Source organism: Artemia sp. Qi Xiang Cuo, chromosome 21, assembly GCF_049724085.1.
Source record: "Artemia sp. Qi Xiang Cuo chromosome 21, ASM4972408v1, whole genome shotgun sequence".
Classification (NCBI taxonomy): Eukaryota; Metazoa; Arthropoda; class Branchiopoda; order Anostraca; family Artemiidae; genus Artemia; species Artemia sp. Qi Xiang Cuo.
The window spans coordinates 40513467-40529201 of record NC_142814.1 but is presented as its reverse complement, the minus strand read 5'-3'; the positions used below and the strand labels follow the sequence as shown (position 1 = coordinate 40529201).

Below are 15735 nucleotides of genomic sequence, written 5' to 3'. Positions count from 1 at the left end.
TTTGCTAGATTCTCAAATTGCTTTTCGGAAATTCAGGTGAAATCAGAGGCGTCAATTCGGGCAGCCTTCCCTCCCCCCAAGGTACACCCTCCTAGTTTTGAAAAATATTTTCTAAGATATTTTCATTGGATGTTGGCTTTCTGGTACTCTTATTGAAAAATTGTAAAACAACAAAATTGCCCCTCCCCCTAGATTTTGAAAAATACATTTTGGACCTTTTCGACACAATTTGACAAACACATTTTCATAATCGACGCCACTGGCTTTGATTGCCGGACTCAAATGTACGGGATCATCAGATGGAGAGGGAAGGGGTTAGATGGAAGGGGAAGGAAATATTACGAAAAAGTAGGAAAATCATGCTGACACTCCTTAGAATTTGGGAGGTTTTAAGGGAGTGGCTACCAAATGCTTGTTTGTGAGAATTTGTGTTCATTTAAAGTTATGCTCCATTGTAGATTTTTACTTCTCTTCGTTCTTTTCAAACAGTTTGTGTTAACGAACTGTAAGTAAGGAGCGACCGGCTTAATAGTAACCAAAACCAAAAAACGGAATTTTAATACGAACAGATATATCAAAAGAATCAGATTTTTACGTTGATTTCAAATATATATATATATTTGAAATCAAAAGAATCAGATTTTGTGCTGATTTCAAAAATATAATTTTCATCAAGTTTAGTGTTACCTATCAAAAGTTATGTGCCTGCGAAAATTTTCCTTATTTTCAAAAAAAGGGTGAAACATCCCCTATAAGTCATATACCCTTAATGAAAATCGCACCATCAGATTCAGCGTATCAGAGAATTCTACTTTAGAGGTTTCAAGCTCTTATCTGCAAAAATGTAGAATTTTGTATTTTTTGCTAGAAGAAAGATCACGGATGCCTGTTTATTTATTTATTTTTTTGTTGTTTTTTTTTCAGAGGTGACCGTATCGACCAAGTAGTCCTAGAATATCGGAGGAGGGCTTATTCAAACGGAAAATAAAAGTTCTAGTGTCCCTTTTAAGTGACCAAGAAAATGGAGGGCAACTGGGGCCCCTCCCACACTCTTTTTTTCCCAAATTCACCCGATCAAAATTTTGAGATAGCCACTTTGTTCAACATGATTGAAAAATATAATAACCATGCCTTTGAGGATGCTTAATCCCCCACAGTCCCCGGGGAAAATGCTGAAAGTTATGAACTTTGTCCAATGTTTACATATATTATTGGTTATTGGGAAGTATACAGACGTTTTCAGGTTTTTTTTTTATAGTAGTGGGGGGTGGGTCGGGGGTGCAGTGGGAGGATCTCTACACGGAGGAAGTTTTCCGGGGGGAAGGGACATGCGCTATGAAGGGGGCGCAAAATTTTCCAGCATTATTTAAAAAAAACGATCAGAAATTAAATATAAAAAAACAAGTTTTCAATTGAAAAACTTTTCAACATCAAAACTTAAAACGAACAGAAAATATTACGTATATGATTGGGTTCGTCCCCTTGTCAATACCTTGCTCTTTAAGCTAAATTTTTCTAGTACTTTCATAGGAGCTATTTATTATAATTAACGGCCTTTCTGATTAAGGGGTCCTTCTTAAAGAATTGGAACAAAATTCGAACTTTAGCGTAAGAGCGAGGTATTGACTAGGGGACAAACCCCCTAATATACGTAATAAAATATACGAATAAATAAGTTCGTTACGTAAGTTAATTCGTAAGTTACGTATATTTATTACTAATAAAAACGTTCGTAAGTAAAATTAAACAACCTTCGAGAAAGCCATTTAGCCAAAAAAAAGCAAAATTAATATGCAAATTTCATTTTAATTATTATGTACGGTGAGCCAAGATCAAAACCCGCGTTAATTAAAAAATTTTCAGAAATTCAATGAAAAAAAAACAAGTTTTTTAACTGAAAGTAAGGAGCGACGTTAAAACTTAAACGAACAGAAATTATTCCGTATATGAAAGGGGCTGTCCCCTCCTCAACGCCTCGCTCTTTATGCTAAAGTTTGACACTGTCTCACAACTTTATTTTTTAAAACAATAAAAACTTTAGCGTAAAGAGCGAGGCGTTGAGGAGGGGACAGCCCCTTTCATATACGGAATAATTTCTGTTCGTTTTAAGTTTTAACGTAGCTCCTTACTTTCAGTTAAAAAAAACTTGTTTTTTTTTATTTAATTGTAATATATAACGACAACTTTAGAAAATTTACGAGCTTATGACATTTTGTCAAATTTGAGATAATTCAATAAATAAAACAAAACCATAAATTGTAAAATACAAAATTATAATAAAATACAAAAACCAATAATTTTTATGGCAACTGTGAAGCAAGTGTTACGGGGCTTTCACACCACGTCTTAAAACCCTTCAGACTCCCACAACTTAAGACTTAAGGCTACGTCTTGTAATCTTACGGATCAAAATTTTGTCCGTACTGTTAATGGTTTGTTTACACATTGCGGAAATTCATGCGGATTTAGCAATCCGTGCGAAAATTCCGTCCGTTTTTGTGCTAGAAAAATCTCTAGCTTTCCGCAACGTTTTGGTCAAATCATGACGGAATCTTGCCAAAATCTTTAGGTGAATAAAATCATGAGTATGGATTACCAAAAACTACAACATCTTAAAACTTCGATTCAAGGCTTCACACAGATTCGATGATTCTGCGCGGTGTGCACCCAGACTGTAAGAAAACAAACAAAAACAGTATTATTTGACTCTCTATTGTTCAACAACTTTCAGAAGAGGGTAAGAACATAGGTCATGCTGTTGCAATAATTTGAAATCTTTGCCTTAAAACGCAGCGTTATTTTAGCCATAGTTCGAACAGATACGGACGGATTTCCGCATGGATTTCCGCAATGTGTAAACGAACCATAAGCAGTTTCAGATAGACTCGATCTCAATATAGAATTTTATGCTACGTAAGTTTATGTTGCGTTATGGAAAAGTAAACATAGTAACAAAATAACAAAAAAATTTAAACAGTAGCAACGTAATGACTAAACATAGTAGCCATAACATGAAATTTCTGGATGAGCAATTAAATAAATTTTGAGAAAATGAACCTAGAAAATATTTTTAAAAAGGCTATCACTTTTAATCGGAGCTTGAGTCTCTATCTCCATTCCACACTACTTTTAAAACCTAATGTGACATTACTTGTTTAAGTGTGAAAGGTCGTACTTGGCGTAACCAATTAGAATAGAAAACTATATACAAAGAGCTATTGAAGGGCTCGGTGTCCACTAAATGATGCACGGAGGCAGGAGTTTGCTTCAAGGTCTGATAATTTAGCTGGGAGGGGGGGGGGTAGTCGTGATAAAACGCAGAAATAGGTAAATACAGTAAAAGTATAAAAATGTAAATGACCGCCGTCAACATTCTGCGAATGTGTCTGAATGAAAACTTCCTTCCCCATCAATCGCTGGGTTCATGTAAATGCTAACATAAAAATGGATTCTTAAAGTAGCCAATTTGCGTAGAAAACTACACACAAAGTGCCATTAAAAGGCTCGGTGGCCACCAAATTATGTATGTAGGCAGAAGTTTGTGTCGGGGGTCCTAAAAACAGCTTGAGGGGGGAGCCTCAAGAAAACACAAGAATAGGTGAATACAGAAATAAATAATAAGAATTAAGAGGAATATAGGCTAAAATCCTAACCTACGAATATGACTGCCCCAAAAACTCTGGGAATGTGTCTGAATGCAGCCTTCTTTCCCCTTCAACTGCTTGGTTCTTGAAAATGGTTCTTAACGTAAAAATGAGTTTTCCGCGTAACCAATTATCATAGTAAACTACACACAAAGAGCATTTGAAGAGCTTGGTGGCCACCAAATGGTGCACGGGGGCAGGAGTCTGCTTCGGGGCCCAACGATATAATTGGGAGGAGAAGCCTAAGAAAACGCACAAATAGGCAAACATAGTAAAAGTGTAAGAAATAAATCACAAGATTTAAGGGGAATACGGATTAAAATCCCCTCCTACGTAGATGACTACTCCCAACACTCTGCGAATGTACCTGAACGGATCGTACTTTTCGCGTCATTTGCTGGGTCCTTGAAGATATCCAAAAAATAGTATATACAGGTTATTCTCCTATTTGTATAAAATTTAATAATTTTTCACTCTCATGTTTATTGGATCACAAATCTATTTTCTGATACAAACCTTATTCTTAATCTAGATTTATATAAATCCCTGTGATTTGAGATAGCAACAAACATATCGTCAATGACCTAAATTATTCAATTTCACAATATCCCATGTGAATTCCTTAACGAGTGGTTATATGTCAGTACTAAGAAAAACTAGATTATTTTCAAAATCAAAATAGATTTCGTTCAATGATGAGTTTACAAGGTAGCCTTACAAGATAGATCACTAAGCAAGTCAGCAGTGTTGTCAGAGAGAAGGTTTTAGCCTAACATCATTTACCTTTGTAACGTCGATTATAATATTTTTTGAAAGTAAGGGTTAATGATACCCTATGGCACTTTCAAGGCTATATAACGGCCATTTATATTGTAAGACTTGATACTTGTATGAAATACCCCCTACCTATATATATATACCTATATATAATACCTATACATAATATTGTATATAATATTATATGTAATACCTATATATAATATTATTCTAATATGTCTTTATGACGCTCAATTCTAATGATATATGCCTAAGTATGATAAAAATCTAATACTTTAGAAACATATTTGGGCTATATATTTTCACATTCGAGGGTGGGGGGTAAAGTATAGCAGGTCGGCATGCCTAACGTGTAAGGTACAATTAATCTGCATATTATGCAGTAAGAATTATTTTCCAACTTCACACTGTCGAACTACTTTACCCCCACCCCCTAATGTGTATATACACAGTCCAAATTATATTATTTTCCATTTATTCTGTCACTTTTCTTTGTCTTGTCTCACGCTAAGCTGAAAAAAATTAACAAAACACCGGTTTTGCAATGCGTAAGTGAAAATTAGTGACAGGGGTTATTTCTTACAAGTACCCAACTTTACCCCCCAAATGTACTGAAGCCTTCTCGAATAGAAGGATAATAGAAGGTGGCAAGGTGCCTGGACCCCAAAACGAAATGATTTTGCAATCTTCTCAGGGTCTCATGTAACTTCTACGCAAATTTCGTCTGATCGGTACGAATGATAAAATGTCTTTACCCCAAATCGGTTTGTTATCATATTAAAAAAAAAAAATCATTACTTTTCCAAGAATGAGTCAGAACTCGTCCAATATTAACACTATATACAAAAACAAATGGTACTTATGCATTATACCGCCAACACTCTTAAGTGCTTCATTTAAGTAGAACATAAGTAGAACCGGTTTTTATGAACATGTAGAATCTAATTAGAACCGGTTTTAGAACCTAAGTAGAACCGGTTCTTATGACCATGAAATTCATTTAACTTGCGGTATAAATTGATAAAGAATAGTACTACTACTACTACAACTAACAACTCACCGCAGCAGCAAGCCGCCTGAGGCCAACACAGCTACGCACGCTCCTCCTCCACCCCAATCTACTCAAAGCCTCCTTTTTTACACCCGCCCACAAAGTTCCCATTTCCTTTAAATCTTTCGTTATGACATCCTCCCACCTCAGACGGGGACGACCTGCTTTAAAGAATAGTGATCATGCAAAAAATGAAAATTTGGGGTTTGCCAAGGACTGAAGAAGAGGCAGTTAAATTTTTCCAGGATAAGGGGCTGTTGCCCAAAATGAAACAGTGCGTCAGTGGACACGATATGACTTTATACTGGTTCAGGATAATTTATTTTCCAATCATATATGCATAACATACTAAGTATACCAATATCTGGCAGAGAGACAAGCTCGTTTTGCAGAGATAGAATAACTAAAGTAATAAATAACAATACATATTGATGATTAACTTAAATAAGAAGAAAAGAAAAAAAAAGACATAATATTCTCTCGATAAAAATCCTATTTGGAGGTGTACAGGTAGGCCATGTTTGAAAAAAGTCGGTTTGCGTGTCAATAAATTTCTTCTGTAGTTTCCATAATTTTGTTAATAAAGTATTATATTTTCATCATATTTTGGTATTCATTAAGGTTGAGCCCTTAGAAGATGAACTTAAATGTTGCCGCAATAATACGTAAGTACCAAACAAATGTATATAAGCACCGGCCCTTATCCCAAAAAAACAAAATTTATTTGAATCCCCTCCCCCCAAAAAACGCCTGTGCCTAAATTTTGGTGTTTCTTCTTATGGATAATATCTTAAATCATAGGCAGAATTATGTCTCAGATTTCCTGGTGAAAATCACGTCTCACCTATTTTTGGAAAATGTCTGTTCCTAGAAAGTAATAGATGGATTTGAGCAACAGAATTACTAACTTTATCTCGTAAAATCTCAATTTACTAGCTCTCTGGGGGAAAGTGAACCTATTATTAAGGTATGAATTAGATTTCTGAGAGTGAAACACCATTAAATATTCCTAGTTGAGAATATCCACTATTCAGTCACACACATCTAAACTTATAAGGAGGGGGAAGAGGGTACAAGTAAAATATAAGGATAAAGGGGGGACTATAGGATATATTGTAAGGATTTTGAAATTCTGGGGTTATAACTCCCCCACCTAGTTTTGTACCTACGACTACTTCTATAAAATTTTCGGTGATAGGATATTTAAAATTTTAATCAATAAAAAAGATCTGCATCTTGGTAAAAATTGATCTGTTCGGACGCTGTTCTAAAAAAAACACGATCACGATGGTAGATACGAAATGGATATAATCCGAAATAAATACCAACCCCCCTACAAAAAAGTGTTAACCAATGTTTGTAACCGCTATATTGTATTGAGAATAGTGACACATATCGTTTTGTGATTAGTTTAACGAAATACGTTTCAGCCAGGCATAAGTCGTTTATTATAGGAGTTTTTCTGATGGGGAGGGAAAGGTTATCTCTGAAAATACAAAACAATAAGCGATTTGAGGGTAGATGTGGTCCTGAAGAGTCCCTTCCTGCGGACGGTCTTCGTGGACGCAGATGCATTATTTTTGGGGGGAGGGGGGCAAATTTTAAAAGCATAAAAGTAGCTCAATTGTAATGAAAATTAGGGGGAATACGAAAAACCACTTAATTTTACTAGGGGAAGGAGGTTGAACACCCTAAAATCGTCTACATGATGAAACTACTTCCATGAATTAATTAAATATTATTTTTGGATGGATACAATATTTAGGTGCCAGATTATTTAGCACTCCCATCTAAGTGCAAGCGATATCTATCAAGATGTAGGAATTTTAAACTAAGAGTATTAAATCATTAGAAACATTAAATTATTAGAAACGAGTAAAAAATAGAGATTGGCCCTTCTCATTAGAAATCGAAACTCTAAAAAACGGAAATTGAATGCGAAAATTGACAAAAAAAAAGGCTGATCTATATTCATAAGGTTAGAGTTGATCATCAAAAGTAACTAGCATTAAGAATACTCAAGCCCAGAATTGAAGCAGTCTGGATTGATGAAAATTACCATCAAATACAACATTTCTGAGAATGGAGAATTCAAGGCTCTATCTAAAAAGTATGAAATTTTAGATTTTACTGAAAATATTGGTGACAGATGCGCTTTTAAATCCTTTCTTTAACCAGGGATAATCGTATAAAAACAGTGGTCACAGAATACTTAGCGAGGGCCCATTTGAATGAAAAATAAAGTCTTAGTGCGAATTTTAAGTAATAGGATATCATGTCTCATTTTTACTGATCTCTAGACTATTTCTAATTGACCATGGCTCTCCATTGAGAAATAGGGTTTACTTCTGGGTTTCCATCATAAAAAAAAGAACAAAACTATTTTTTAAGCACAAGGTAAAAGAATTACATCAGCCATTGAAAAGAAAATCAATTTACGACAACAAAACTAACAATGAATACGTTTTCGCAAATTGCACACGTTTTCGCAATTTAAATACGTTTTCGCAATTTGTATTATGCACAGAAAGAACACTCTATAGCCCTGTAGAGGAAGGGCTAATACAACTATAGCTTGACAGATCTATATATATATATATATATACACACATATATATATATATATATATATATATATATATATATATATATATATATATATATATATATATATATATATATATACATATATATATATATATATATATATATATATATATATATATATACATATATATATATATATATATATATATATATATATATATATATATATATATATATATATATATATATATATATATATATATATATATATATATATATATATATATATATATATATATATATATATATATATATATATATATATATATATATATATATATATATATATATATATATATATATATATATATATATATATATATATATATATATTTGGACAGTGTGAAGTTAGATGGCAATTCTTACTACATAATATGCACAATAATTGTACCTAACACATTAGGCATGCAGACCCGCTACACTTTATCCCCCTCCCCCCTAATGTGCAAATATATAGGCCAAATTTTTACTAAAGTATTACATTTTTATCTTACTTTGACATATTTCATTAGGATTGAGCGTCGGAGAAACATATTAAAAGAATGTTAGGTAGGGGGTATATCATACAAGTACCTATATCTTTTATAGAATTAATAAAAAAAAAAATTCCACAAAATAAGTTTTTCAAAGAAAAGTAAAGAACTCCATTAAACAAAAAATGATCAAAAATAAAATAAAATAATCTACCAAGCGTAGATGCCCCCTGGGCGAGACCAGCCATGAGCTTTAGCGTCAAAATCGTAGACTATTCGGGCTGGGGTTGTCATCTGCATACGCAGGAGGTGTCCGAATTGTCTGAGAGTATGCTGCGCTGTTTGGACGGAGAATGACACTTAGGAGGTGAGTGCGAGCAACCTTGTGTTGCTTATAAAATCGTCCTATCGGAGTCCCTTAATCCGACGGAGCTGTTTCGTCTTGCCGACGTCTATCGTTCTGAGGATTGTTGATTTGAGAGGCCAGGTTTCCGCTGCATAGAGGAGGACCGAGCTTACGGATGCATTATAAACTCGCATCTTCGTGAGCCTAGATATATGCGGCATTCTACAGAGATTACTGAGCGTTCCGACGATAGTCGAGGCTTTTGAAATTCGGCTGCTCACATCTTCCTCTATAGAGCCGTCATTAGACAGCAAGGAGCCAAGATAAGTGAAGTTTTTTACAACTTCAACAGGAGCTCCGTAAACAGTTATGTTCTCATGCGGCGAGACTGGGCTTGGGGGCTCAATTACCATTATCTTCGTTTTAAGCAAGTTTATTTTCAGCCCCACTTTTGCTGCCTCTTCCTACGAAACTTCCAGAGTGTCAGTCAACTGTTCGATCGATTCAGCAACGAGACAAAGATCATCTGTGAAGTCAGCGTCTGTCAGAACGCGATCTCCAAACTGCAGCCCAAAGGGCAAGCGATTTGTTGTTCGTGTGATGACATGGTCTATCACGCAATTGAACAGTTCCGGGGCGGTGGCTCACCCTTGGCGTACAGCGGTTTTGATGCCGAATGTCGTGCTCCGTTTGCCGTTGACTTGGATGCAACTCACGGTCTCTTCGTAAAGCTTCTCAAACAACTTGCAGTTTTTGTCTGGTAGACCAGTTGATTGAAGTATCAGCCAGAGCGAGTTGTGATCCACTTAGTCAAACGCAGCCTTGAAGTCCAAAAAGACTATATATGCTTTCCTCCTGAATTCCTTCGTCTTCTCAATTAACTGGCACATGGTAAAGATTTGTTCGACAGTGGATCTCCTGGGCATAAAACCCGCCTGATGGACTCTCCTCTTTCTTCTGAGGATACTCGTGCATCTATCCAGCAGGGACATAGCAAAGAGCTTCCAGGCACCGAAAGTAGCGTTATGCCTCTGCAGTTCGAACAGATGCTCTTGCTCCCCTTTCTCTTCCATAAAGACAGGTTTATACCAGCTCGCCAGTCCTTCGGGATCCATTCTGTGCGCCAAAGCACAGAAAACAGTATATTGAGCTATTGTAGCATTACTGGTTGAGCATACTTCAGCAGCTAATCAAGTCTTTCCCATATACCTGCTGCTTTGTTGTTTTACAAATGTAATACTGTTGAGTAAACACCTAATTAACTAAAAGGGTTGTTTGTGTCGATTGTTTGCAGTTCCTGGGCGCTGGCGGTTAGGCTGATGAGCTCCTGGTCAGTTTGCACTACAGCTTCGGCATTGAGGAGGCCCAAGAAGTGGTCTTTCCATCGATTGACCTGGGCAGCTTTGTCACTGAGCGGCTGGCCATCCACAGAGAACAACAGATGCAACCGAGGGGGCTATGTCTCCTGTTAGATCACGGAGATGCTTATAGAGACGGCCAACGTCACCTTTCTTGGCTGCACTCTCTAGCTCATGTGCCTTCCTTTTCACAAACAGCTTCCTGTCTCGCTGTATCAGTTTGTTGCGGACACCATTAAGGCTTCTATAGGTTGGCATGTCACCGAGTAACCTCGCCTTGCGTCTCTGCTCTATGACGTCAAGCGTATCCGACTGAATCCACGCTTTATTAGCGCGTTTTTTTCTTCCAACATTTGCTGTCGCTGATTCCAGGACATTCTTTTTGAACGAGAGCCATGCGTCCTCATAACTTTCAAATGGCAGGAGTGCGTCGAAGCGGTTCGAGGCATCGATGGCATATTTCGACCATGTCTTCCGATCGCAGAGGCGAGAGATATCGATCTTGACTTTTCTTGGTTCTAAGTGCTGGGCTTTGAACCTTATTCGCATGTTAGCGACGACGAGGCGATGGTCAGTGTTGCCAATCTCAGCTGCCCTATACGTCCTGCAGTTACTGATCAAAGACCTCCATCTCTATGACACGATGATGTAGTCGATCATTTTTCTGGTATGGCCGTCGTTGCTGTACCATGTATATTTGTGAATGTCCTTCCTTGCAAACATGGTATTCATGATCACAAGGTTGTGCATGCTGCAGAGTTTTAGAAGCCTTAGACCATTTTCATTTAGGGAATCCGGAGTAACTGGTCCAATGACTTGCCGCCATAAGTTTTGGTTGGCGCTCACAGTTGCATTAAGGTCACCCAGGAGAATGACAATATCGTGCGGGGATATCTTAGATAATTTATTCGTCAGGGCAGAGTAGAAAGTGTCCTTTGTTTTTGTGTCGGCTTCGTCTGTCGGGGCATAACAAACAAGGACCGTCATATTTTCTTGCTTGTGACTGAGTAGAGCATTAGCGATTCTATCTGAGACGGGAGTGAATGACAGTAGACACTTCTTGGATTTTTCATCAAGATCTAGTCCGACTCAGTTTCTTCTGGTGGTCCAGCTGCATCCTTGTCCTTGCCGTGATTCGAGACCGAGCATTGTCGTGAAGTAAGTGGAACGATCCCACGCCAGGGTTGCCACCGCAATGAAATAAAAATCACCAGTTTTTCAGCAGGAAAATCACCAAAAATCACCAGTTTTTCACCAAGAAAATCACTAAAAATCACTAGTATTTCACCAAAACCCCCCAAAAAATCACCAAAAATCGGTGTTCAATAATGATAGGCTTCAGACCAAAAAGACACGTTCGGCACCCTGAGCTAAGACATTATGTTTTTCAAAGGCTACTGCTTAAGAAGGAAGAGAATTTATACCAAAAACCCTAACTCCAGCCAAAACTAAAATTGCGAACTAAAATCCTGTTTCTGGACATAAGGAGCTTTTTAATTTATTCAACTACTATTTTACTTTTCTGTATCTTTACTTTAAAAAATCTTTTCTTTTTCTTTTTTTCTAGGTTTCCATTGAAAAGAATGACCACAATAATCCTTTTTCGTTCTCAAATTGCATTTCATTTGCTAAAGAGCGCTTTTAATCCCCCTGCCACAGTTGGTATCATGATGTTGTACCTTAACGGTAAACTTTAGCTCAGAAAAAGACCACTCAAATGGTGTCGATTTCTTACATATTTCTTTTACCTGTGGAAAATTTTCATGGGTCAAGTCTAAGCTGAAATATTGGACAAGCGGTGATAAATCTTATTTCCCTGGTTCCTTCGACAAGAGCCCTACTCTGACCGACCATCTAAATACTGTGATTTGGAGGTATCATAAAAAAGAAGCATCTTAGCAAAAAACGCAAGGGCCAGAGAGCATGCAATTCTACAAGCCAGCAGAAAAAGATTTCATCATTGACTTTTCAACAGCAGTCATTTTGCAAACTCACAAATTCACAAAATTTGCCTGGCGGGGTTGCTCCCCTCCCCCTGTAATAAATTTATTGTAACTAGCTCCGTTAATTAATGCGTCAGTTCGTGCCCTCGGGAATGAATTCCAAATACCTACTTTGAATCTTCAAGAATTTGAGGTCTAAAGCTACAGATTATCTTTAAGCTAACAAATTAGATAAGCAGTGTAGACATAAAAAAAGAGCCGTGAAAACTTATAATATCTTAATAGCTATCCGTGAGTCCTGTCCTAAAATTCAAAGTGAGAAGGATGACTTTAGCCAAACACGAACTATTTGAAGTACAGAGCAACGTTTACTATTACTCATTAGTTCTATATTAGGCAGAAATATATGTTCTTTAATTACCCGTCCCTACCCGTCCACTACAATTTAGTGAAAACATTGTATTGATCATGTACTAGTCCTGTCAGTAGATGGCAGTACAAATTACACAAGGAAACCAAATCTGTCAATATTCAAATAATATCGAATCAAAATCTCTAATTCAAATCATATCAAATATAGCATATCATAATAAACCATATGAAATATATAGGATCATATCAAGTTGCAAAACTTTGTGCTGCAGATTTAAATGAAAAAAAATTTCTCTGCTCTTCAAATATGAAACAGAAATAGATAAAAATCTGATCCCAAAAGAATGTATTTTGTGCTACTGGTCCTCCCTTTTCCACTCCCTCTCCCTTTGTGACAAGTAATGAGGACATTTCCCATGTTGCCGGGTCTTCAACAAACCTGTGTACTTGCATCAAAGCACTTAAAGTTTCTGACTCTTAAAGTTCTTAAGCACTTAAAGTTTCTAATTTATTTTTGTATGATCTTTTGATGATCTTTAGCAGGGGACTTTTGATGATCTTTTAGCAGCGAAACCTGCCTCTCTGTTGCAGCACTTGAGTGTGGCAGTATCATCAGGATACTCATGAATTTTGGCAAGGTAAGAAAAAGAAATTGCCTTTTCCATTCTTACGTTCAGACAGGACTGACCAAAATTTTGCTGGATTGTTGCCAGTTTTGGAACGGATTGCATCGTCTGCGTGCCTCAGTGATTGAAACTCTCTGTACAAATCATTAATATCAAGGTTCTGGTCCTTTTCTTTCTTGATCTATGACAACATTTCAATGATGCTGATAAGAAACTACAAGATGGTGATAAAGATTTGAGCATTAGCCTTATGACCTAGACAAGAAAATGGCCTATAAGATTGCAAAATTACCAATGTACTCAAGATCAAGATATAGATGTCAGGCGTCAAAGATCAAGACCAATGAACTGCTAATAACTTATTATCAATAACTTCAATTTGTCTTTATTGATACATAAAAACATTTATTTGGCAGCCATGTAAATTTTCTGACTTTACACTCCTGACATAAAGAAAGAAAAACGAGCAAAAATGGGGTTTTTATAGGCCAAATGAAAATACTGAAAATAACAAAGCGAATATTTCGACAGGACAAACGCCTCTCTTCTTCAGCGCAAAACTAAATAATGTAACCAAGGAAAGTGCCGAAGAAAAAAACAACAAAAAACAAACGCGGAAAGTCAATGTGAAAAGAACAAAATAAAAGAACTTTTTTTTTGAAAAGAACAAAAGAATAAAATTCAATAAAAGCCAAAAATTAAAATAAAATACCTAACAACCATAAAAGCGAGTTATTCGCCAATATCCGCGATTTGCACAAAGTCCAAAAAAAAAAAATATGAACTGCCATCGACGGATACTGGCGAACAACTGACAAAGAAAAGAAAACAATTCATTCACTCAATAAACAAAGCGAACCATCAATTAAATAAGTTGGAGAACTATGTCATTTGATTTCGGATTTTAATTAATGCATTTCTTGCAGACACTCTTTGAGACCTAAGGGGTTGTTCACGTGTTTGATTAGATGACTGGGAAATTGGTTCAAGTTTTATTTCAGGGATTACTAAAGTATCGGCTTCTCTTTTGAGAAAACCGAAATATGACTCGTTTATTCTTAAATCACCGGAATTTCTGTTTAAGGCTAGACCTAAATGTTGGTATTTATAAATTTCAACAGCTTCTCTGTAGTGCTGGACTATACCTTTGTCATTTGTAATAAGGCTAACTTGATTAAACAAAATAGTATGGTCTGGTTTTTCAAAAATGTGCTTTGCAAGGGCAGAGTGAAAATTTTCTGTTTTTTTCCGCTTTTTAAGCGTATTATTAATTGAACTAGAGTGCTGAGTTAATCTATCCGTTAGTCGCTGATCAGTTCTTCCGGTATACCAAAGACCACACGAACAAGGAATTCTATAGACACCGGAGTTTTCGCCTATCGGGATAAGGTCTTTACCTTGATAAATTTGGGACTTGATGGTTTTTCGGAGTCTATAATAAGTGTAAATATTATTTTTCCTCAGATTTTTTTAAATGGGGTCCGAAAGCTCTTTAACGTATGGGAGACCGAGATAATCTGAATTTTCCCTTTGATTTGTGTTTTCTGTGGAACTATCTGATAATCTTTTAATGCGTTTTGCAATTACAGAATTTATTAAACTAATTGGATAACCATTCCCAAATAAAATATCTCTAAGGTGGTTGAGCTCTAAATCCAATTTCCTTCTTTATGTGATGTCAGGCCAATGTGGTTTAAGAAATTATCTTTACACTCCTGATTGCATCTGCTGAATGCAAAACACAAAATGGTAATACAATATAACTGGCCGGAAACAACAGTGAGAAAGGGCTTAAAAGAAAGGAACAAAACATAAATCCTCTCTTTGTCTAAAGATTACTTGCCAACTGTAGGAATAATAAAACAGAATACCTAAGTTATTTTAGCCCAAAGTCCAGCAATCACAGGGAATGTGGATGATTTCAATCTAATCCATAGTACGAATATAATAGGCCTACGCAGGAATATCAGACTTAAATTTAATTTAGCATCAACTATGAAACATTTCTAGCGAGGCTTGTCCTATGTCAACATTCTGCACATAAGAAAATCAGATAAAAATTTAGCTGTTAAACTTCTCCCTCAACAGTCAATTTACTTTAATACTTTAATACTAAATTTCTGAGAAAATTTCCATCAGAAACCTATTTAGACTAAGCCTCATCTCAGTCCTGGTCAGGGGCGTCGTTTGGGGGTTGCAAGGGGGACAGTTCCCCCCCCCCCCCCAATAACATGGAGAAAAATATTATACATCCCATGCCCTTTGACTATCTAGATATGAACCCCTCTTGCCCCCCCCCCACCAATAAAAATGCTGGAGATTCGCCCCTGGTTCTGGTAAGGGTGAGCTATGCATGTTTCTCTATGTGTCATAGACAAGTAGGTTTGACAAAAGCCTAAAGAACCAAAATCAATTATGACAATTTCTCTGTGTAGTGTGTTCAAGATTAAAAACAAAATATATGTTGCGTTCAAAACCTAGTATTTTTTCTTCCCTTTCCCTGAGACTGTTAAGTCCTTTGAAAAAAAAAACAACCTA

The 15735-nt window shown here is 36.3% G+C and overlaps 2 protein-coding genes across 2 annotated transcripts in view; one reads left to right on the top strand and one right to left on the bottom strand.

Moving 5' to 3' along the window:
• The window catches only part of yl (Putative vitellogenin receptor yl), a 492935-nt gene that overhangs the window by 2229 nt on the left and 474971 nt on the right, over positions 1 to 15735 (top strand). The gene's annotated exons all lie outside the window — the stretch shown is intronic.
• On the bottom strand, positions 10890 to 11243 carry LOC148939548 (protein CFDP2-like). The gene has a single exon (XM_089106908.1). The coding sequence runs from the start codon at positions 11241 to 11243 to the stop codon at positions 10890 to 10892; it is 354 nt and encodes a 117-aa protein (XP_088963034.1).